Below are 26,517 nucleotides of genomic sequence, written 5' to 3' on the forward strand. Positions count from 1 at the left end.
CACACACACACATATATATATATATATATATATACACTCTTGGTTACTTGAAAAGAAAAAAAGATCTAGCACTTTTGTAAGAAACACACATTGTTCAGAAATATGAATGTAAGTAGTAAGTACAACCCTATTAGATGGAAATGGGAATGGCTTTATGTATATAACGATGCAGCTCTTACTATTGTTAATGTATAAACATTTTGATTTGATACCCAAGTACTCTGTAGAAGATATTAAAGAGATGTCGGAGTTCCATATTGACAACATACATGTAGTCGTTTGAGACCAGTGTTCTAACAGTCACTTAGTATTCAGATGGGCACAAATTGTGCTCTTTTATCAGCTGACCTAATTTTGTATTCCCATGAGGCAGAATTTATTCGAAAGCTACTATAGAGAGAAGAAATCTCTTCATGTGGCCTTTAATTCAAGATGTAGGTATACCAACGGCGTCATATTCATTAAGAATATTTATTTTCATTTATATGCTGATATGATATATCCCAGTGAACCTGAAATAAAAGACATCCGGGTCTTCCACACCTGTTTCATATTTGAATGCATTTACTGAACATACATGTTAATGGCAAACTAACACTTCTACTTTATGATAAATAAGACTTCTAGATAAAGTTGATATCTTCCAGTTGATTCAATATGCGTTAGTGTTTTCTGTTGTAAAGATTTCCCATTGTTGTAAAGGTGCTAGTTTTTTCATATATACATTGTAGATACAAATTTGCTAATAAAACCAAAGGTATAATTCGTAATTAATAATTGCTCTTTTTGACATTTCAGAATTAATTGGTAAGCTTATACATTATCCAAAAAAAAAAAAAAAAAAAAAAAAAAAAAAAAAACACAAAAAAAAAACAAAAAAAAAACCCCAAACCTAAATACTTCTCAGCTTATTGTAAAACGCATGTTTCAGTGGTTGAATGAAACTATTGATAACTGCAGACTGAAAAAGTTTGGTTTGTTAAAGGGGCATGGACACGATTTGGTATAAAACAATATTTGTATATTTAATTGACAATATGATAGTATTTGATACGTTTAAAACATAGCAACAATCCTATATTTCTAAAAATGTATTTGACTGAAAGGTCAACGAACAGTGATCAATCTCATAATTCCCACTAGGAATACAAAATAGAGTTGGGCAAACACGGACTCTGCGCATATAAAAGATGGGATCATGTGCATAGGGGGAGTAAGCACCCCTGTCGATCGGTCACACCCCTTGAGCCCAATATCTTGATCATGTAAACGGAATAATCCGTAATCAGAATTGGTATGCCTAAACGGTCTAACAATTAGTATAAAACACGTCAGACAGCATTTGACCCATCATCAACTTTCCATTTTATGTAGCAATTTTCCAATATCGCCTGCATATGGTGTTTATATCTCTGAACTGATTTGATTTGCAATAACTTGTTCTGCGTATGATCCGTTTTTGAATTGAAGCAAGTAACTGCCAAATTGATGTTACAGGGGTTTTAACAGTCTCGCTTAAAGTCAGCATTTAGCAAATTCTATGATCATTATAATGATCTAGTTTACCAAATAACTTATCATTGGATCAACTGCTGTTTGATATATTTCATACCGATTGTTAGGCCGTTCCTGGCACACTAATTGTGACTACGGATTACTCCGTTTACCTGATCAAGACATATGGCTCACAGTGGATGTGGCCAACACGGTTGACAGGGGATGCTTACTCCTTCTAGGCACCTGGTCCCACCTCTGGTATATCCAGGGGTCAACTTTTATTTTGTATTCCTTGTGGGGGTTATGTGATTGATCACTGTTCGTTATCTTTGCCTTTCACCCAATGACAGGTTGTTTTGGTTGCATCTTATCATAATATTCACCACATGGTACAATATAGGAAATTATTTCTGTGAATCATAATACTAAAATCATCTCATCAATCGGTACATATCTTGACCATCTTAACCCTACAGCACACACTTCCAGGTGTGGAGCCGACGACCAGACAAACTCTATATCAAATGACTTTAAACGTTGTTATTGGATTAGTTTGAAATATCACACTTTTCCATGATCAATCGGTTTAGGTAAACTATCATTCATGATCAATTTCTTAACGTTCTTTTAAACTACAAATTAGGTAATTTCATCTGTCAATCAAATTTATACTCTTAACACTTATAATTGTTGACATCAGCCCCGTTGCTTACAGTTGTTGACAGAAGACAGAACTTCCTTCTCCTGGTATCAACATGAGAGTGCTCAGTTTGATTATGTTGACCATATTGTTCACCTGTCTGCTTTTGACGACTGTTCACTCGAATTATCTGTATGGACGAAGACAAATGCAAGTACCAGGTGAGGATTCCCATTTTGAATTTTAATCATTTTCACACAATCATTCCGCATCTATTGTGTCATTTCTGAATGCATTACATGTACGGTTAGAATACAGATGCACGAACTGGAGTTGAAATTCGGTTAATATGAATAATCATACTATTCTGATTCGTATCTGGAGAGTTTATAAACGTTGTGGGGTTGTCGAATTTAGCAGCATTTGAGAATTTATTCAAAAACTTCTACGTGCGAAGAAAACATCTCTCGCTGTGGCCTTCAATTCGACTTTTAGATACATGTATATCGATGACGTTTTGTCTGTTAACAATGATAGCTTTCATTCATATGTCGATTTGATATATCCCTGTGAGCTCGAAATAAAGGACACCACAGAGTCGTCCACTTCTGCTTCATACTTAGATATTTTATTGATAGTAGACATTAACGGCAAACTGACAACTCAACTGTATGACAAACGGGATGATTTCAGTTTCTCCATCGTCAACTTCCCATATTTGTGTAGCAATATTCCATTATCACCTACATATGGTGTTTATATATCTCAACTGATTCGATATGCAAGAGCTTGTTCTGCATATAGTCAGTTTTTAAATCGAGGTAAGCTACTGACAAACAAGTTGATGGTACATGGATTTCAATAGTCTCGATTGAAGTCAGCCTTTTGCAAATTCTATGGTCGTTATAACGATCTAGTTCGTCAATACAACCTCGCATTGGGTCAAATGCTGTCTGACGTGTTTCATACCAATTGTTAAGCCGTTCTTGGCACACTGATTTTGACTGCGTATAACTCCGTTTACATGATCAGGATATAGGGCTCACGGCGGGTGTGACCGGTCAACAGGGGATGCTTACTCCTCCTAGGCACCTGATCCCACCTCTGGTGTGTCCAGGGGTCCGTGTTTGCCCAACTATCTATTTTGTATTGCTTGTAGGAGTTATGAGATTGATCACTGTTCGTTATCTTCACCTTGCATAAGGAAACGTACACCTTTGAAAATTTTAAACCATGATTTTCTCTTTTCTTTTGACATTGTATCATGGCTACATGTATGTCGGTGCCACAGTATGGGATCAAACTTTTTATGGGAATAAAGTTTTCAAGAATTCTTTTAAAAATTACCATATGCTAAAGAACAGCATGCAGGGCCAAAGTAACTCGTGTGAGCGATGTGGCCCATGGGCCACTTGTTTTTCTTGTGTAATCACTTGTTTAGGATCAGAAAGAGTTTATTGAATTTCTACTTAAATTTTGTTAGAAACATCATATGTATTTGAGGCAACTCCTGCTGAAGAACCACTTGCCTTTGTCCCAGGTATGTTTTTTTTTTATACCTCTACATGTACGAATTTAATCTGTGTTAATGTACAATGTCAACACCAGTGAAATATATTTAGAAAATTAATACACCTGATTCCACCTCTGGTTTGTCCAAGGATACGTGTTTGCCCTACTATCTATTTTGTATTGCTTGTAGGAGTTATGAGATTGATCACTGTTCGTTATCTTCACCTTACGTCAATAGAAAGATTTACAGAGTTTAAAAAAACAGTTGTAGACTGGATTCTTAGGCAATAGCAGCTTTGTGTGACCCGCATTGAGATCCGTTCTCGATCAAATAACACTGCATTTGTTCTTGAACCCGGTAAATAACAGCATAGTATTAACCTCGTAACATATTTCCAAGTTTTGGGAATAGCAGCACAACATTTTAAATCATCAATCATAGAATCTATAAAACAAACTTTAAACATATTTTCATTTCATGTTTGATATGTTCAACGATTCTTGCAGTTAAAAGTCTTGAAGTTCCACTTGAGGATGTAACGCACGCTAAAATGATAACATGTGTTACCAGAACCGAAGTGTTTCATGGAAAAGGGAAGATAACGAACAATGATCAATCTCATAAATACAAAAGTAAGATTAGGGCAAACACATAACCTTGTTCACATCAAAGGTGGATCGGATGCCTCGGAGGAGTAAGCATTCCCTGTAAACTGGTTACACCCGCCGTAAGTCCTATATCTTCATGACATAAACGAAGTAATCCGTAGTCAAAATTGATTTGTAACGAACGGCCTAACAATAACCTAAAGGCATGTTGTATTGACAATTTAGATCGTTATAGAATTTGCTATATGTTGACTTTACACAAAACTGTTGAAACTCTTGTAACATCAGCTTGTTTGTCAGTGGCCTGCCTCGATTTAAAAACGGAGCTGTCCCCGAGGATACTTGTCCCTCGATATATATTCCTTCATCTATTTTGCAATGCTTATGGGAGTTATGAGATTGATCATTGTTCGTTATCTTTACCTTGTATCATACACAGAACAAGTTCTTGGTTATCGAATCAGTTGAGGAACATAAGTACGATATGCAGGCGATAATGGAATATCGCTACAAACATGTTAATATCGGAAGTTCGCGATGGATAAAATCCCACATTAGACATATTGAAATAAAACTACGTATCATCTATCCTGCGTTTAGTAAACCAGAAGTGAGATAAAAAAAAATTAGATAGGCTACATAAGGAACTTGTTTTGGTTTCAGGTGACAAAGCTTGTAATAACAGTGTCTTTGTTTGCAAGGCTCATTATTAAAAGTGTGTTTTAAACGAACTTGGCATTAATTCTACTTGTACTTCAACTGCCCTTTCAAAATATGAAATTATTGAAAAACCATGCCTGTACTGAATTCCTAAACTTCATTAAAAAAAACCTTACAAACAAAGATACATTGCTGGATCCAATGAGTGTTCAACCAAGCCCCTACCTTTGCTCCTCACAAAAACATTAACAGCTGTGAAAGAGAAACTTTAAACGTACTTTGCGACTACATATACCAGAAGTAATGCAAATCAAATGTGGATTCTAAATTAAATCTGAAGAACTTATAGTAAACTTGAAGTCACAAAACTTTTCTTAAATCATCAAAATCAAAATCAAAATGTATGACTTTTCAACACTTTACACGACCATTCTTCACGATCAATTACAGACTAGACTTTTTGACATCATCGACAGTTGCTTCTTCAACAAAAATGGAAAACGCAAATATTCATACCTAGTGATCAGTCATCCAAAAATTACTTTGTTAAACACCACTCTGATCCCAGGCAAAGTATTTTGAAGGTATAATAACAAATATGCTGGAATTCCTCATTGACAATACTTTTGTGGTCTTTGGTGATCAAGTCTTCCAACAGTCAGTTAAAATTCCCATGGGCATGAATTGTGCTCCTTTGTTAGATGACCTGTTTTGAAAGTCTTATGAAACAGAATTTATTCAAAACTTTTACGTGAGACGAATACTTCTCTTGCTTTGGCCTTCAATTCGGCATTAAATATACCAAGAACGTTTTATTTAGCAAGGTAGCTCATTACACAAAACATTTTAAGGGCTAGTTAGAACACCTCATATGATATATGATTTCACCATCGAAAGAGTGATACAAGGTCCCAATTATTTCTTATGAATATATGCATGTTTTATGATTCTCCCCGGAAAGATAAAAAGGGCGTTTTGTTTGCAAATAAGAAATTGTTGAGTCCAAATTTTGTTGCGATTTGGTGCATGACATTAATACCTAATAAAAAGTATCTTGGATACTCAGATATAAACGTTCTAATTTTTAGAAAAATATATTTATGAAAATTGAAGACGTTATGTTTAGATATTTTTTAAATCCATGGATAAAATCTTCAAAAACATGTTAGTTAGTAAAAAGATAAATCGAAGAAATATATTTTTAAAAACAATTGGAACGAAATGACCAAATTTCAAATATATGTCACTATATTCAAATTAGAGAAGGAAAAAAAAAAAACAATTTAGTTTCCTTTACGAAAGGTGAAGATAACGAACAGTGATGAATCTCATAACTCCTATAAGCAAAACAAAATAGATAGTTGGGCAAACACGAACCCCTGAACACACCAGAGGTGGGATCAGGTGCGTAGGAGGAGTAAGCATCCCCTGTCGACCGATCACACCCGCCGTGAGACCTATATCCTGATTAGGTAAACTCATTGAATTTGTAAACCATTTTACATCAAGAGAATGCATTTTTCTGTTACAATGTTCTCCATGACTACTTTTTCATAATTCCAATCGGTCTTGGTTCAAATTTGAAAACCAATTCATTTCAATGTATGTTTAAAATTCATTTCTCTGATAAATTTTTTTCTAATTGACATGTTTTGTTTTTAAAAAGTTGTTATCAGTAGATTGAAAAAATATTAGCAATTAACGTTTTCTATTTTCATAAATATTTTTTTATTTAAAACATCAGAACGTCTATCTGAGTAGTTCAGGCATGTATTCTGAAATATTCATATCGTGCATCAAATGACAGCGAAATTTGGACTCTACAATCTCTTATTGGCCAACAAAATGCCCTTTTTATAATTCCGGGAAAAATCACAAAAAAATTCAAATAGAATGATTGAGAGGTTGTATCAATCTTTCGATGGTGAAATCATACTTCATAAGAGATGTTTGAACGAGCCCTGAGATAAAATTTTAGTGTAATGAGATACCTTAATAATAATAATTTTCATTCAAATGTCGATTCAATAGATCTCTGTGAACTCAAAATAAAAGACATAACAGTCATTCGCTTCTGTTTCATACACATTAGATAGCGCTTATGCATTTTTCTGCAATGTATGTAACCTCCTTCATCCGATAAAACAACATAGACATTTTATTGTTCTTATCTATTTAAAAAAAAATAAAACTAGATTTAAATACTAAAATATCATATCGTTTCTTTAAATGAAACAGCCAACGCAACATTTGACCTTGACGACGCCCCAAACTTGGCAATGATTACGGGGAAATGTGGTAAGAAAAAACAGGATCGAACTAGTTTGCAACAAATTCATTGTCACAGACGAAAGCAATGCCAATTTCAAAAGAATGTACATATATGACATGAAATCATTAATGTTCCCACCAGTACCATATACCGATAACATTACTCGACTTTAAAGAGAGGCGACTTAGTTCCATTGGTGATGGTTTGGAGACTAGTAAAAGCTTATATTGATATGGAATAAATTAGTTTAGTGATGCCACTTTTTGTTGGTTATCAAGATTTTAAATATCTGTTGTCAAGTGATGCAATATCGTGCATAATGGCTCTTTGCATTTATATTATTTAGTTTGTGCTCGTTGACGGTATAAGGTTGTGTGGGCTAGGGGTATGCACGAAGTCCACAAAATCATTAGGTCCACGAAATATAATGATTTTACGGTATCAACTTACTTCTCATTAACTCGCGTAGCAAAACTATAACACTGACCCGCCACATTGATTATTCATTTTTACTTTTGTAGCTTCAACAAACCAAGGATTTGGCGACAGTAATATACAATGTGCCTTTTGCAAATGGTCCACCCCTTGTTGCTGCTCTCACTTATGTACTGCTTCTTTTTTGCTTCCTGATCCCTTCCATCCTCAGCCTGTTTTTTCTGAAGGATTATACGCAGATTCACGTTTGGCTTATTCAAATTTTTAACAAGCACCTTTCAGTGTATCAATCTAAGGATCAATAGTTATTGTATCTTGATATGGGAATTAAAGAAATCAAGACACTATAATTCAATATCTGTTATATTTTTTTATAGTTTGATGATGTATTGATTTGACAAAGGATGAAATTCAGCGTAACAAAAAAAAAAAAAAAAAAAAAAAAAAAAAAAAAGATTAGTCCGGATCTGGTTTTAGTAGCTGTAGGGCTGAGTAAATCTAATTGATTGTTTTTCAATGCCTTTTGTATGTGAAAATAGACGTAAACTTTAAACATACTTTTTACAACGATGTACTAATAGATGCATGTATTGTTTACGCATTTTGAGCTCTATATGATATCAATAACAGAACTCTTTCCCACATACGTTCGATTCTGGACAGGAAAACACAACAATAATTCTTGCATGGCATGCTTTTTTCGTTGAATATTTGCTTCCGTCGAGCAACGCAGAATGAATTATTACTGGCCGTGGAATAAAGTCGACATCGGCGAGGATAGTTCCACTTGACCGCCTCTGTATAAAGAAAATTGAAACAATTTACGTTCTCTTTTAATGCCTTTTATATAAGGGATGAAAAGGCATTTCAACTAGATTATTGAAGGAAAATATACATGTATATAATTATTTAAAACGTGGAAGAAGTGTTGTAAATGCGAATAAAAAAATAAAAATAAATGTGTCGTTTGAGACAGAATCGAACCATTGCAAAAATAAACACGGTATATACAGCTGACTGAACTATTCTAAGAACATACATGTATAATCCCGTATTAAGGTAGCTCATTACACCAAACCTTTATTCACTGGCTCGTTAAAGGGACATGGACACAATTTGGTTCATCACAATTATTTGGATATTTAATTGATGATTTGATAGTATCTTATTCGTGAAAAATATAGCAATAAACCTAAATTTCCGAAATTGACGCAAAGATGTATTTGAGACATCTAAAGTTTTCATTTTCAAAACAAGGCACGGGTTATGTTCTTATTTACATGTAACGTGACTTGACTGCCAGGGTGTCGCCAAAGTTGAAGAATACGGCGAAAAAGCTTTTTATAATGACAATTTCCTCATCTTTCTTTGTGCTAGCTCCTTAATTTGATTTATTATTAAAATATGTCAAAATGTTGAATGATTTTGACATACAGTTTAGAAATCTTAGTTTTCTCACCTCCGCACATGGTTTTCTGGCTATGTCAAGCGTGTTGACAAACACAATTTTTGAAGCCACATTTTATTTAAATACAAAGTATATCCTGTGTAAAAATTGATTAATAAAAAAAACTGTCAATTTTTTTCCGATCAAAAATCGAGTATGTGCCCCCTATAAAGCACCTCATCTGAAGTACATAATTTCACCATCGAAAGAGTGATAGACGTTTATATAATTATTTGTTACTTTTTCTGGAATGTTAAAAAAAGTTTTGTTTACCTTTTTGAGATTATACAATTTAAATTTCGCTGTGATTTAATGCATGATATGTAGAACATGTCTAAAAGACTACCTTCTTTAGCGACAAGATATTGATGAAAATTGAAAACCCTATTCGTTAATACCTGTATTTTCTTTTCTTTTTTCTGACGTTAACTACTTTGTCAACAAATATTTCTTCAATCTTGCTCCATTACTTGCCATATATTTAATTGTATGCTCATTCACGTAGGTCGGGTTATGATTCCTAATATTGATATAAGGCTTTTACTTTTTTCAAATCTTTTGCTCACAATTTTAAATATGGCGTTACTTATCAACTGCGATTCCCTTTATGACGTCTTAGTACGTCTATGTATGAAAAGTGAAGATCATGAACAGTGATCAATTTCATAACTCCTATAAGCAATAAAAAACAGAGGGTTGGGCGAACACAAACTCTTGCACACACCAGAGGTGGGATCATGTGCGTAGCAGTAAGCATCCCCTGTCAACCGGTCACACCCGTCGTGAGCCCTATATCCTGATCAGGTAAACGGAGTTTTTGACCCAATGATAGGTTGTATTCGCAAAAAAGATCATTATAACGACCATCAAATTTGCGAAATGCTGAGTTCAAACGAGACTGTTGAAACCCCTGCACCATCAACTTTTTTGTCAGTAGCCTGCCTCGATTTAGAAACTGACCATACGAAGAACAAACTCTTCGGTATCGAATCAGTTGAGAGATATCAACACCATATTCAGGTGATAATGGAATATTTTGCATTTAGATAACAGTTGACAATTTTCATTCATATGTCTATTCAATCTAAGCCAGTGAACTCGACATAAATGACATCAGAGAGTCGTCCACTTCTGCTTCATACTTAGATATCTTATTGAGAGTAGATATTAACGGCAAACTAACAACTCAACTTTATGACAAACGGGATGATTATAACCTATCCATCGTCAACTTCCCATATTTATATAGCAATATTCCATTATCACACATTCCATTATCGCCTGCAAATGGTATCTATCAACTGATTCATTACGCAAGAGTTTGTTCTGCTTATGACCAGTTTTTAAATCGAAGCAGGCTACTAACAAACAAGTTGATGGTGGAGGGTTCCAACAGTTTAAAGTCAGCATTTCGCAAATTCTATGGTCGTTATAACGATCTACTTTGCCAATACAACCTGTCATTGGGTCAAAAGGTGTTTGACGTGTTTCATATCGATTGTTAGGCCGTTCTTGGCACCCTGATTTTAAATACGGATAACTCCGTTTACTTGATCAGGATATAGGGCTCACGGCGGGTGTGATTGGTTGACACGGGATCCTTACTCCTCCTAGGCACCTGATATCACCTCTTGTGTATCCAGAGGTCCGTGTTTGCCCAACTCCCTATTTTGTATTGCTTATAGGAGTTATGAGATTGATCACTATTCGCTATATTCGCCTTTCATCATTCTAGTGAGCTGGATTATCAATGTGCATTTATGTTCATGTAAAATGGTAACATATGAATCCAGATTTCATTTGGATAGCAGTGACGGCCGTTGTAGAGTTTATCGTCGCGTTGGGGAGTGGAACCAGAACGCGTGTGTTGTACAACGTCGACAATTCGGTGGAGGTAGCGTTATGGTGTGGAGTGAAATAACAGTACGTGGATGGACCCCTCGACAAATCGTCAATGGAAATCTCACCGGCGTACGCTATCGAGACGAAATTATTCAGCGCCATGTGATACCCTTCATACAGAGACAGCAAAATCACATCACTCTTCAGCAAGACAACGCAAGACCACATGTTGCACGTGTAGTCAGGGACGTTTTTGTACAACAGAATGTCGATGTCTTCCCTTGACCAGCTGTTTTCCCCGATTTATCGTCGATCGAGCATGTCTGGGATGAAATGAAACGACGTCAACGCCGTTAACCAAATCAGCCAGTGACATTGGCTGATTTAGGCCAAGCTTTAACCAACATCTGGAACAACATCCCTCAAGCATTTCTGAACTTTTTAGTGGCAGCAATGAGGCGAAGTTGTCAAGAATGCGTGTATGGTCACACGCGTTATTAACTTTGCTAATTCAATTTCGAATACCAGTGTCTTTCGAATGTGCTGACATTGACGTTATTCAGCGTTAACATTAGTGGATTATGAAATGTTGTAACAAATATATTTTTTGACAGTATTACAAAAAATAAAATTTGTTGATTGTTATTTTTTTTTTATTATTTTTTCATATGATAAATAATGCACAGTTTCTTTTCTCCGCTAGTATATAATGCATATTGACAATAAATTGTGAGACGAATTTCATTTACTTTCATCCTTACATTACAAATCACCCATGTAAATTAAATTTGTCGTTGATGTACACCTCTCGTGAGAGCTATGTTCCTCAGGACACTTTCTAATTATTGGTGGAAACTTACTAATTAAAGAAATAAGTTATTTTTCCTTTGAAACAATCCTGTATATTTCAATTGAAATAGTGTCCTATGAGAATCCCCGGTCCTTAGATGATTTTCCAAGGGGACTGTTATCGTCTACGGGCTTACTGGCTACTGCTTAGTGGATGCTAGGTTCAGCCTGGTATGGATGGAACGATGATTGTATGATTCTGGATAAACTGGAGAGACAGTCTGAGAAATGAGACGCTCGGGTACATGTTGTACACGTGACACAGGCTGAGGTTTGAGAGCCCCGGATATCTGTTGTACATGTGATACAGTCTGAGAAATGAGACGCTCGGGTACATGTTGTACACGTGATATAGGCTGGGGATTGAGAGCCCCGGATATCTGTTGTACACGAGATACAGGCTGAAGATTGAGAGCCCCGGATATATGTTGTACACGTGATAAAGTCTGAGGATTGAGAGCCCCGGATATCTGTTGTACACGTGATACAGGCTGAGGATTGAGAGCCCCGGATATCTGTTGTACACGTGATACAGTCTGAGAAATGAGACGCTCGGGTACATGTTGTACACGTGATATAGGCTGGGGATTGAGAGCCCCGGATATCTGTTGTACACGAGATACAGGCTGAAGATTGAGAGCCCCGGATATATGTTGTACACGTGATAAAGTCTGAGGATTGAGAGCCCCGGATATCTGTTGTACACGTGATACAGTCTGAAGATTGAGACGCTCAGTTTTCTGTTGTACACGTGGTACAGGCTGATGATTGAGAGCCCCGGATATCTGTTGTACACGTGATACGATATCTGTTGTACTCGTGATACAGTCTGGAGATTGAGACGTTCGGATCTACGTGGTACAATTGCAGTACAATGGAGGTTACAGTTTCTAATTCTCATCCGTCGGCAGAAGGCACAGAGAATATTATCTTGTTTATTGCTGTCGTTTGGTGAAGCTAAAATGTAAGACAAAACTATTAATGAATGATGTTCCTTATAAATCGTTTAGGCGTTACCTTTGTGAGTAAATCAAACTTAGAGTTTATACCTTGAAATTGTTATTTTATGGAGACTAATGGAAGGGTGAATAACAAACAATGGACAATCTTATAACTACTATAAGGTATACAAGATAGAGAGTTGGCAAACAGCGAGCCCTGGATATACAAGAGGTGGGAGGAGTAAGCATCCCCTGTCCTTTTTTATATAGGATTTAGTGTGAACCCCTTGGCCACGAATTGAAAGCTTCAACACAACATACAAGTCTAAATGATATTCAAACATGCGATGTGCAGATATTACAACTCAAGGAATCTGAAAATCTTGACTATGAAAAAACATTGGTCCGCACGAATGGAAAGGATTCCATGAGAATATAAAATGTAGCCGGTGATTTTTCACCAAATGTTAGTCGTTTTTAAAAGCAGAGATACTGTATATGGTGTATGATACTAACTGGAAAATTATGGATTGATTCTATATCACGTGCCTACGCAAATATAGGCGCATTCTTTAGTAAACTGATGCTTATCCTTCGAAACATGAAATAAGTATTTTTTGGACAGTTCTATATGTATTTTTGGAAGTGTACGGGTATTATTCGAAAAAATTTACGTGTAGTTGGACTTGGCATTTTTAAGCATGGTACCCACTTTGTGTAACCAACTCTTTTCTCAGTTTTACTTGACATTTTCAGACCTTGAAATCTAGAGGTGTCATAAAACAAATAGAAGATATACATGTGGTATTTCAAACGTGTTCTGGTGTTTTTGGTTGTTTAAAATATCTACTTTTAATATGCTACTTTTCCAGTATGTTTTGTAAAAAGATTACCTACATAATCTGATTTTATTATAAATGCATATGAAATTCCGAGGCATCTCTAGGGTAAACTTCTTAAAAACATCACATAATTGATTCTCTACCACAAATACTTCTGCTTATCTTTATTTCATCTGGATCCGCGTACTGATGTCTCTATGATAGATAACATATTCTGTGAGGCAGAATTTATTTGAAAGCTACAATACGACATGAAGAAATCTCTTCATGTAGTCTTCAACTCAATATTTATGTACACCAACGATGTAATTCATTTTCATTCATAAGTCGATTCGATATCTCCCAGTAAACCTGAAATAAAAACATCCGGTTCCTCCACACCTGTTTCATATTTGGATGTTTTACTGAACATGCACGTTAATGGTAAACTGAAAACTCCACAGTAGGACAACCGAGACATTTTCAGTTCATCAACTTTCTATATTTATTCCACGATATCCCATCATCATCTATATGAAAGGCGAAGATAACGAACAGTGATCAATCTCATAACTCCTACAAGCAGTACCAAATATATAGTTGGGCAAACACGGAATCCTGGACACACCCTTTAGCTTGATCAGGTAAACGGAGTTATCCGTAGTCAAAAGCAGTGTGCCAAGAACGGTCTAATACTTGGTATGAAACACGTCATACAGCATTTGACCCAAGGACAGGTTGTATTGGATGCATTTTATCTCATTATTCATCAAATGTTATAATATAGGAGTCCCGTGGGGATCCGGGTTAGAATAGGTTCTCAGTACCCCTTGCTTGTCACAAGAGACGACTAAATGGGGCGGTCCTTCGGATGAGGCCGCAAAAACCGAGGTCCCATGTCACAGCAGGTGTGGCACGATAAAGATCCCTCCCTGCTCAAAGGCCATAAGCGCCGAGCACAGGCCTAAATTTCGTAGCCCTTCACCGGTAATGGTGACGTCTCCATATGAGTGAAATACTCTTCAGAGGGACGTTAAATAATATTCAATCAATATAATATAGGAAATTCTTTCCAAGAATCATAATACTAAGATCACCTCATCAATCGGTACATATTTTGGTCTTGATCATCTTAACCTTTCAGCATATTCAAATGTACTTCCGAGTGTGTAGCCAACAACAAGATAAATTCTACTATGAATTATTTTGAAAATTGGTATTGGGTCCGTTTGTTTTAATATCAGACTTTTTAATGATTAATTGGTCCAGGTAAGGTATCATTCATTATCATTTTCTGTTCCTTCTTAAACTACAAATTAGGTCATTTCAGCTGTCAATCAAATTCATACTCTTAAAACCAATGATTGTCGTCATCAGCCCCATTGCTTACAGTTGTTGACAGAAGACAGAACTTCCTTCTCCTGGTATCAACATGAGAGTGCTCAGTTTGATTATGCTGACCATATTGTTCATCTGTCTGTGTTTGACGACCGTTCACTCGAATTATCTGTATGGACGAGGACAAACACAAGTACCAGGTAAGGACTGCCGTTCTGATTTTTAATCATTTTCACACAATCAATCCGCATCCATTGTTTATTTTCTGAATCTACTTACATGTGCAGTTAGTATGATGATGAACGAACTGGAGTTTGAATTAAGTTGATATCCATTCTGATTTGTATCTGGAGAGTTTATAAACGTTTGGTGATTTTCGACATCAATAGAATGATGCAACTCTGTCCTGCAAAAATAGATGTGTTTAATGAAACAGTTGTAGACTGGGTTATTGGACAACAGCAGCTTTATTTGACCGTCATAAATCGGCCGACAGATCCGTTCATGGTCAAATAACACTGATGTTGTTCGTGAACCCGTTAAATAATAGTATTGTATTATCCTCGTAACACATTCTCATGTATTGTGAATAGCAGCGAAACATTTCAAATCGATTTTCAATCATTGAATCTATAAAACGAGTTTGACATGCATTTCTAATTCATGATTAATACGTTTAAATACTCTTCTAGTTACAAATCGCGATTATTCATGTAATGAATAGTGATCAATCTTATATATCCCATAAATACCAAAGTAAGATTAGGGAAAACACTTCACCTTGTACAAACTAAAGGTGGCCCAAGTATCTAGGAGGAGTAAGCATCCCCTATAGACCGGTCATACACGCCGTGAGTCCTATAGTAGTCGCAATCGCTGTACAAAGAATGGTCTAACAATAACCCAATAACAGGTTTTATTGGCAAAGTAGATCGAAATAGAATTTGCGAAATGCTGACTTAACACAAGGCTGTTGAAACCCCTGTAACATCAACTTGTTTGTCAGTAGCCTGCCTTGATTTAAAATCTGATCATATGCAGAACAAGCTCTTGTCTATCGAATCAGTTGAGAGAAATAAACACCATACCCATTTGATAAAGGAATATTGCTACATAAATATGGGACGTTGACGAATGAGAAGCTGAAATCATTCCCTTTATGATAAAGTTGGGTTGTTTATTTCGCCGTTAGCAGGTATGTTAAATGAAATATCTAAGTACGAGGCAGATGCGGAAAACTCTGGTGTCTTTTATTGTGAGTTCACCTTGATATATCTAGTCGATATATGAATGAAAATAATCATTGTTGATAGATAAAACGTCATCGATATATCTAAATGTCGAGTTGAGGGACACATTAAAGTGAAATAAATTGACTTTTTTAAATTGTAGAACGTTCCATGATTTTGAATTTCACGTAGATATTTGTATCTTGTTCGATAAATTGCTGCAGAATGTATCTATAATTAAGAAACGTAATTTAGACTATAGAATACTTTCTATGTTTTCTGTCGGGTAATGAAGGATTGCATTGCATAAAAAATAATAAGCGAATTAGCGTTTCAAGCTATTTTCTTCTGCAATGATGTATGCTACCTTCATCGCCCGATAAAACAACAAAGAAACCATTTTACTGTTTATATTCATATTGATATGTATTTTAAATAACCATGTAAACTAGATTTAAGTACTAATATATCATATCGTTGACCCATTCGCCACTTTAAATTGATTATCCAATGTAACTTTTGACCTTCACGCCGCTCCATATTCGGTAATGATTAAGCGGACATGTGGTTCGAAGAAAACTGGACCGAACTATTTTGCAACAAACATATATTTATTATTACTGATGAAACCAATGTCAATATCGAAAGAAATATTGCTTGTAGGAGTTATGAGATTGATCACTGTTCCTTATCTTCACCTTGCATTAAAGAAAAGGTTCATTGAATATAAATTAAACCATTCTGTTCCCGCCAGTTCCAGTCACGGTATAGAATAATTCAACTTTTAAGATTGGCGACTAGCAAAATATTATATTAATGTGGAATAAATACATTTCTGGGATAAAGTTTTGTTGATTGTCAACATTTTAAATATCCGTTGTCAATTGATGAGTTTCCCAGTTTACTTTCGGAAGGTCGGTGGTCTCTTCCCAGGTACATTGTATCTGGGTTCTCTCTTCCACCAACAAAAACTGGGCGCCGCTATATAACTGAAAAATTGTTGAACGTGGCGAAAAACATCAAAAATCAAATCAATTGATGAAATATCGTGCTTGATGACTCTTTACATTTGTATGTACATGTATATCATTTAGTTTGTGTTCGTTGAAGGTGTCATTTTGCGGCCTTGAGGTATGCACGAAATCCACAAAATCATTAGGCCCACGAAATATAATGATTTCACGGTATAAAACGTACCTTTGATTAATTCACGCACCGAAAACTCTAACACTGACCCGCCACAGTAATTAGCCATTCTATCTTTGTAGCTTCAACAAACCAAGGAATTGGCGAAGGCGATATACATTGTGCCTTTTGCAGTTGGCTCGTTCCATGTTGCTGTCCTCCCCACTGTACCAATCGGAGACCGTCTCCTGGTCTCATCCACCCTCAACCTATTTTTCCCTCAGGATTATACTCACATTTACTTTCGCCTTATCCAAAGTTTTACAAACATCGTTCAGTATATTAATCTAAGGATCAATAGTTATTGTATCTTGATATGGAAATTAAAGAAATTGAACACTATAATTTAATTTCTATTATATTCTTTTATAGTTTGATAATGCATTGAATTAAAAAAGGATGAAATTCAGTGTGACAAAAATAATTAGTCCGGATCTGCTTTTAGTTTTTACAAAAGGCTCATGCATAATCATTTTAAATTGTCTCTAACACTGTGTAAACGTTATCGGTTGTTTTTAAATGTCTTTAGTTTGGGAACATAGACGTAAACGTTTGTTAGACCCCCTGGGTGGAGGCCTCTGCTGGTGGTCTTTTAGTCCCCGAGGGTCTCTACAGCCCAGTAGCTAAGTACTTCGTTACTAGCTTGAAAATACGGATGTATATTTAATCGCTGTGATAAAATTTAGAAATTCATTTCAAAATTAAGGATTATCTCGCTCATGCATAGCTCTTATCCTTTGACGAATTTGACTCCACTTTTTTGGCAACCTGTTTTCCCTTCAAATAGATCTTAGAGCCTACAAGTTTACAGGTATTTCGGATTTCAAAAATTTCGGTTGAGCATCACTGAAGAGACATTATTTGTCGAAATGCGCATCTGGTGCATCAAAATTGGTACCGTATAAGTTTTAGATTATGACCCCTGGGTGGAGGCCTCTGTTGGTGGACTGTTAGTCCCCAAGGGTCTCTACAGCCCAGTAGCTAAGTACCTCGTTACTAGCTTGGAAATACGGATGTATATTTAATCGCTGTGATAAAATTTAGAAAATCATTTCAAAATTAAGGATTATCTCCCTCATGCATAGCTCTTATCCTTTGACGAATTTGACTCCACTTTTTGTGGCACTCTGTTTTCCCCTAAAATAGCTCTTAGGTCCTACAAGTTTACCAGTATTTCGGATTTAAAACATTTCGGTTGAGCATCACTGAAGAGACATTATTTGTCGAAATGCGCATCTGGTGCATCAAAATTGGTACCGTATAAGTTTTATATTAGACCTCTTACAAAGATGTACCGGCATGATGGATGTACACTGAATAGTTTCTAAATCGAGGTATGCTATTGACAAAGAAGGTGATGTTACAGGAGTTTCACCTGTCTCGTTTAAAATCAATATTTCGCAAATTTTATGGTCGTTACAACATATCTTTGGGCCTAAAGCTTTCTGACTTGTTTCATACCGATTGTTAGGTTGTTCTCTAAACACTCATTACGGATTACTCCATTTATCTTATAAAGGCATAGGGCTTACGGCGGATGTGACCGCTCGACAGGGGATGCTTACTCCTACTATGCACCTGATCGCATCTTTGGTATAACCAAGGGTCTGTCTTCGCCCAATTGATACTTATGCATTCCTAATAGGAGTTATGAAATTGATCACTGTTCGTTATCTTCACCTTTAATGTATGTGTTGACGCATTTTTAGTTATATATGATATCAACAACAGGCATATGATTCTGCACATACAAACACAACAATTCTTGTATGACATTGGTTTTGCAGCACATGTGCTTCCGTCGAACAACGCAGAATGAAATAATATTGTCCTTGGCGAGGATAGTTCTACTTGACTGCGTCTGTATACAGAAATTGAAACAATTTGCGTTTTCTTTTAATGCCTTTTATATAACTCGAAATCAATAACATCACAGAGTCGTCCACTTCTACTTTATACTTAGATATCTTAGTGAGAGTAGATATTAACGGAAAACTAACAACTCAAGTTGATGACAAACGGGATGATTTCAGCTTCTCCATCGTCAACTTCCCATATTTATGTAGCAATATTCCATTATCGCCTGCATATGGTGTTTATATCTATCAACTGATTCGACACGCAAGAGCTTGTTCTGCTTATGTTCAGTTTTTAAATCGAAGCAGGCTACTGACAAACAAGTTGATGGTACAAGACTTTGAACAGGTTAAAGTCAGCATTTCGCAAATTTTATGGTCATTATAACGATCTAGTTTGCCAGTGCAACCTATCATTGGGTCAAAAGCTGTCTGACGTGTTTCATAACGATTGTTAGGCTGTTCTTGGGCACTGATTTTGACTACGGATAACTCCGTTTACCTGATCAAGATACAGGGCTCAAGGCGGGTGTGACCGGTCGACAGGGGATGCTTACTCCTCCTAGACCTCATTACTGGTATATCCAGGGGTCCGTGTTTGCCAAACTCTCTATTTTCTAATGCTTATAGGAGTTATGAGATTGATCACTGTTCGTTATATTCACCTTTCATCGTTCTAATGAGCTGGATTATCAATGTGCATCTATTTTCATGTAAGATGACAACACATAATGCATATTGACAATAAAATGTGAGGCGAATTTCATTTACTTTCATTCTTACATTACAAATCAACCATGTAAATTAAATTTGTCGTTGATGTTCACCTCTTCTGAGAGCTATTATGCTCAGGACACTTTCTAATTATTATTCTAATTATTGGTGGAAACTACTAATTAAAGAAATGTTATTTTCTCCTTAGAAATACTAAGGTAGATTTCAATTGAAATAGTGTTCTATGAGAATCCTCGGTCCTTTGATGATTTTCCTAGGGGAGTGCTATCTTCTAGCGGCTTACTGGCTACTACTTAGTGGATGCTAGATCCAGCCTGGTATGGATTGTACGATTTTGGATAAACTGGAGAGACAGTCTGAGAAATTAGACGCTCGAGTACATGTTGTACACGTGATACAGGCTGAGGATTAAGAGCCCCGGATATCTGTTTTACACGCGATAAAGTCTGAGGATTGAGAGTCCCGGATATCTGTTGTACACTTGATAAAGTCTGAGGATTGAGAGCCCCGGATATCTGTTGTACACGTGATTCAGGTTGAGGATTGAGAGCCCCGGATATCTGTTGTACATGTGATAAAGTCTGAGGATTTATAGCCCCGGATATCTGTTGTACACGTGATTCAGGCTGATGATTGAGAGTCCCGGATATCTGTTGTATACGTGATACAGTCTGGGAATTGAGACGCGCGGATATCTGTTGTACACTTGATACAGTCTGGAGATTGAGACGCTCGGATATCTGTTGTACACTTGATACAGTCTGGGGATTGAGACGCTCGTATATCTGTTGTACACGTGATACAGACTGAGGATTGAGACGCTCGGATATCTGTTGTAGACGTGATAAAGTCTGAGGATTGAGAGCCCCGGATATCTGTTGTACACGTGATTCAGGCTGAGGATTGAGAGCCCCGGATATCTGTTGTACACGTGATAAAGTTTGAGGATTGAGAGCCCCGGATATCTGTTGTACACGTGATAAAGTTTGAGGATTGAGAGCCCCGGATATCTGTTGTACACGTGATTCAGGCTGATGATTGAGAGTCCCGGATATCTGTTGAACACGTGATACAGTCTGGGGATTGAAACGCTCGGATATCTGTTGTACACTTGATACAGTCTGGGGATTGAGACGCTCGGATATCTGTTGTACACTTGATACAGTCTGGGGATTGAGACGCTCGGATATCTGTTGTACACGTGATACAAGCTGAGGATTGAGAGCCCCGGATATCTGTTGTACACGTGATAAAGTCTGAGGATTGAGAGCCCCGGATATCTGTTGTACACGTGATTCAGGCTGATGATTGAGAGTCCCGGATATTTGTTGTACACGTGATACAGTCTGGGGATTGAGACGCTCGGATATCTGTTGTACACTTGATACAGTCTGGAGATTGAGACGCTCAGATATCTGTTGTACACGTGATACAGTCTGGGGATTGAGACGCTCGGATATCTGTTGTACACGTGATACAGTCTGGGGATTGAGACGCTCGGATATCTGTTGTACACTTGATACAGTCTGGGGATTGAGACGCTCGGATATCTGTTGTACACGTGATACAGTCTGGGGATTGAGACGTTCGGATCTCCGTGGTACAATTGCAGTACAATGGAGGTTACAGTTTCTAAATCTCATCTGTCGGCAGAAGGCACATAGAATATTATATTGTTTATTGCTGTCGTTTGGTGAAGCTAAAATGTAAGACAAAACTATTAATGAATGATGTTCCTTGTAAATCGTTATAGCGTTACCTTTGTGAATAAATCAAACTTAGAGTTTATAGGTTGAAATTGCTATTTTATGGAGACTAATGGAAGGGTGAAGATAACAAACAATGGACAATCTTATAACTACTATAAGGTATACAAAATAGAGAGTTGGCAAACACCGAACCCTGGATATACAAGAGGTGGGAGGAGTAAGCATCCCCTGTCCTTTTTTATATAGGATTTAGTGTGAACTCCTTGGCCACGAATTGAAAGTTTCAACTAAACATACAAGTCTAAATGATATTCAAACATGCGATATGCAGATATTACATCTCAAGGAATTTGAAAATCCTGACTATGAAAAAACATTGGTCCGCACGAATGGAAAGGATTCCATGAGAATACAAGATGTAGCCGGTGGATTTTCACCAAATGTTAGTCGTTTTTAAAAGCAGAGATACTGTATATGGTGTATGATACTAACTGGAAAATTATGGATTGATTCTATATCACGTGCCTACGCAAATATAGGCGCATTCTTTAGTAAACTGATACTTATCCTTCGAAACATGAAATAAGTATTTTGTGGACAGTTCTATTCTAATTTCCATTGAAGTATGACAAAACTACTATAAATCAAATTTGGTTGGTTTTTGTCCAGGTTGCACAGCGGGTGTCCCTGTAATAGGATACCTACTTTGTGTAATCAACTCTCATCCCTTGAAATTGACATTACTCAAACTTTGTACAGTTGTTGTGAACACATTGAAGATGCGCATGTGTCTTTTTGCAAGGGATCAGACATTTTTCGAAAGATTTACATATAGTTGAACTTTCTAATCTTTTAAGCATGTCTTGAATAGACGGTGCCTATTTTTCCTCTGACAGCATTTATTTGATATCCTTCAGACTTTGTTAAGCTTTTATGGCAGCACTGAAGATGTGCATATGTATTTTTGGAAGTGTTCGGGCATTCATGTACGTGGAACAAAATGTTTATGTAAATCATTCCTTGTGAAATTACCATTAGAAAATGTTTGTGTAGAGGTATTGATAATTTTTTTATTTGAAGTCATGTGTATGTACAAGCATTGTAACGCTTAACATTAGGTTCCAAGAGCTGACTAGTAGCTGTTTTTCGGCTTAAAAGCAGTGAACCACAATCATTCAAATATGTACATCTTGATACAATTTCTCAATATATCAAAAATAAATCATCAGCTTTAGCTTTAAATTGAAGTGCGAAACATTTTTGAAAAGTTCAATACGGGAATCCTTACCTTGTAGTTTCCCTTGTCCGTAGGGATAACGCGAATGGACGGTCAAAAATTGACAGGTCAACATGATGGAAATGAAAACTCTCATGTCGAATCCAGGATGTAAAAGTTCTGTCTACAGCTATAAACAACAGCTGACGTCGACAATAATTAGTCATTAGTTGACAGGTGGAATTTCCTGATTTACAATTTCAGAAATAATCGTAACTCTTAGTTACCTGGACAGTTAAATCAAGTATAAGTGCGGAGTTACAAACCAATTCAATATCAATTGTCAAGTCATTCATAAAAACGACAGCTTTGTCCGATTGGAGGCGGCGCTTGACACCCTAAAGTATGTACTGAAAGAGTAATATAATAATGGACAAAATTTATATTAATTGATCAGGTGAGCATGAAGAAGGAAAAATATGTGATCGATCTCATAAAATAGAATACGAAATTAAGAGTAGGACAAACATGGATCCCTGAATACAACAGAGGCAATTTTCAAAAAAAAATCTTACAACGAAGATAAAACTTTATTTCTGCTTTATACGCAGCTGAGTGCAACTATGCCGTCTGCTTTATACGCAGCTGGGTGCAGCTATGCCGAAAGTAAGAATGTTAGCTCATTCAGAAATATTTGAGTAAAGAATTATAAAAGAATACAACATTTTAAAATTTTCATCCTAATTGTAAGATTTTTTGTAAAAAATGCCACAGAGATGGGATCAGTTGACTAGGAGGAGTCATAAACATCCTCTCTTGACAGGTCACACCCGTCGTGAACCCTATATCTTTATCAGATAAACGAAATGATCCGTAGTTTAACCAAAAAGAAGTGTATTGGTATATTAGAAAATACAATAACCTGTGTGAAAGATGGATATCGTTGATTTCCACCACGGCTATATGTTTAGATAAAATGCGAGTTCAATGTTCCACGGAATTCCGAAAAGCGTTGAGACGAATTATTCTCTTGTTCGTGCTATTTAACTTACATATACCATTATTAAATACCCCTGATGGAAATCAATATAACTTACGTTCGTATAAGTACATCTTTATACAATGTCTAAGTATATCAAAAACAAAATATCACGTTTAGTTTTGGATTAAAGTTCAACATGGTAATTCAAATGATTATAGCTGTTCTTGTCCGTAGGGATAACGCGAATGGACGGTCAAAAACTGACAGGTCAACATGATGGGAATGAACACTCTCCTGTCAAATCCAGAATACGGAAGTTCTGTCTACAATGACGTCGATAATGATAAGTATTTAGTTGACAGGTGGAATCCCTCAATTTGCAATTTGAGAAATGATCGTAACTCTTAGTTACCTGGACAGTTAAATCAAGGAAAAGTGCGAAGTTAGAGAACAATCCAATATCAATTGTCCAAGTCCTTTGCCACACCAGAGGATTAATCCGTAGTCAAACTAAAAAAGTGCATGAGTGTATCAGAAAATAGAATAACCTGTGTGAAAGGTGGAGATCGCATAAACTATTTGTATATAGACAATTACATATGCCCTGTCAGTGAATTTCATATTCATTCATGATTAAGAACTGAGGAATTATTTACTTTCACTCTTGGATTACACCCAATGTGCTCATCTTTAATTTTCGAAACTTTTTAACTACTAATATTGGTTACATTTATGCAACTTTACAAAACTCCTAATCAAAATACATTACTTATTCTCTTACACAATTTAAGATCAAGTAGTTCCTTCCTAATGATAATATCTGTTATCTTTACCTGCAAAACATGACTGAAAGGCGACGATAACGAACAGTGATCAATGAAAGGGAAAGATAACGAACAATGATCAATCTCATAAATCCCATCAGCAATACAAAATAGATAGTTGGACAAACACGGACCCCTGGATATGGCAGAGGTGGATCGGTAAAACTAGTTTGATCCATTTTGTATCAGAGTGTATTGATATCATCCAGATTCACTTTAGAATTAATATAAATACAATCTATCGTATTTAATTGCCCTTATCTATATTTGTTAATTTTAAGCTTTTTTGTACCTTTTAGTACTTTCATAACCCAAAGCTAGATCTCAGTTTCAATCTTTTTTCTTTAAACTCTTGTTTAGGGTAGGGTAGCGTTATAATTAGATGACTAAATTTGGTATGTTTTATTATTGTTAGTTTTGTGTGAAGATATTTCCTTCCACTGACCAAGCACCTGTTTGATATCTTCCAATGAAGATGGGTATGATACTTACAAAAGACTTTAACTCCCTGTCATTTCAGTTAAGCATCCACCTAGAGTGATGAAACCATCTTATAAAAATATCTTACTGCATCATCACTCGACATTTAGATACCTCCACGATGTTTTATCTATTTACAATAATAATTCTCATTCACAAAAGGTGAAGATAACAACCTGATCCATCTCATAACACCTATAAACAATACAACGCGTAAACAATACAAAATAGAGAGTTGGACAAACACGGATAACTGGATATACCAGAGGCGGGATCAGGCGCCTAGGAAGAGTAAGCATCCCCTGTCGACCGGTCACATCCGCCATAAGGCATATATCTTCATCAGGTAAACGGAGTAAATAAGATCAGTGTGCCAGGAACGGCATAATAATCGGTATCACACACGTCTGATGGCAATGATAGGTTGTATTGGCAAACTATATCGTTATAATAACAACCATATAATTTGCGAAATGCTAAATTCAAATGAGATTGATGAAACCCCTGCACCATCAACATGTTTGTGAGTAGCCTGTCCTGATTTTAAAAACAATGTTCGTACACATAATAAGCTCTTGTAAATCGAATCAGGTGAGAAATATACACACCATATGCAGTTGTTAATGGATGATGGACAATTGCTACACATATATTGGAAGTTAAAGATGGAGAAGATCAAATCATCCCGTTTGTCTTAAAGTTGAGTTGTTAGTTTATATATGGATAGGTATATCCAGGGGTTCGTTATGAAATTGATCGCTGTTCGTTATCTTCACCTTAATAGGAGTTATGAAATTGATCACTGTTCGTTATCTTCACCTCTATAGGAGTTATGAGATTGATCACTGCTCGTTATCTTCACCTTTATAGGAGATATGAGATTGATCGCTATTCGTTATCTTCACCTTTATAGGAGTTATGAGATTGATCACTGTTCGTTATCTTCACCTTTATAGGATTTATGAGATTGATCACTGCTCGTTATCTTCACCTTTATAGGAGTTATGAAATTGATTACTGTTCGTTATCTTCACTTTTTATACGAGTTATGAGAATGATCACTGTCCAATATCTTCACCTTTATAAGAGTTATGAGATTGAGCACTGTTCGTTGTCTTCACCTTTTATAGGAGTTACTGGGTATGCGATTGGTCACGGTTCGTTATCTTCGCCTCATTGATTCTAGTGACTCATCAGGCATAAGAGAAGTATCATCTGTGTATTGAGAAAGATTATATTTATCTTCTCAATTTCGATGTCTTAATATCTGTTCTATTTCGGATCAAAAAGCAAGGTATTTACATATATAATATGTACAGATAATGTGAAGAAATATGTCTAAACCCTTTTTATGAATATAGGGAAATTATCATGTTATATGGCACTGGTTTTATGTTGTAGACTTTATATGCAAAGGCCCATCTCCATTTCTTTAATT

General features: G+C 36.2%; 2 protein-coding genes and 1 long non-coding RNA gene across 3 annotated transcripts; 2 read left to right on the forward strand and 1 right to left on the reverse strand.

The window, feature by feature from the left end:
* The first annotated feature begins 2,191 nt into the window (after window positions 1-2,191).
* LOC130052045 (uncharacterized) lies at window positions 2,192-7,975 on the forward strand. Its single transcript, XM_056155994.1, has 3 exons — window positions 2,192-2,358; window positions 3,621-3,677; window positions 7,712-7,975. The coding sequence occupies exons 1-3, from the start codon at window positions 2,332-2,334 to the stop codon at window positions 7,928-7,930; spliced, it is 303 nt and encodes a 100-aa protein (XP_056011969.1). The 5' UTR covers window positions 2,192-2,331; the 3' UTR covers window positions 7,931-7,975.
* A 6,935-nt stretch (window positions 7,976-14,910) lies between these two features.
* LOC125681181 (uncharacterized) lies at window positions 14,911-17,622 on the forward strand. Its single transcript, XR_007372180.2, has 2 exons — window positions 14,911-15,063; window positions 17,361-17,622. It is a non-coding gene; the product is annotated as an uncharacterized LOC125681181 (long non-coding RNA).
* Window positions 17,623-19,883: 2,261 nt separating this feature from the next.
* LOC125680892 (uncharacterized) lies at window positions 19,884-23,031 on the reverse strand. The gene is made up of 2 exons (XM_048920696.2): window positions 22,866-23,031; window positions 19,884-21,567 (listed from the first exon to the last, which is right to left on the reverse strand). The coding sequence occupies exons 1-2, from the start codon at window positions 22,948-22,950 to the stop codon at window positions 20,162-20,164; spliced, it is 1,491 nt and encodes a 496-aa protein (XP_048776653.2). The 5' UTR covers window positions 22,951-23,031; the 3' UTR covers window positions 19,884-20,161.
* Window positions 23,032-26,517: the final 3,486 nt, after the last annotated feature.

This window comes from Ostrea edulis, chromosome 2 (genome assembly GCF_947568905.1).
Source record: "Ostrea edulis chromosome 2, xbOstEdul1.1, whole genome shotgun sequence".
NCBI classification, from domain to species: Eukaryota; Metazoa; Mollusca; class Bivalvia; order Ostreida; family Ostreidae; genus Ostrea; species Ostrea edulis.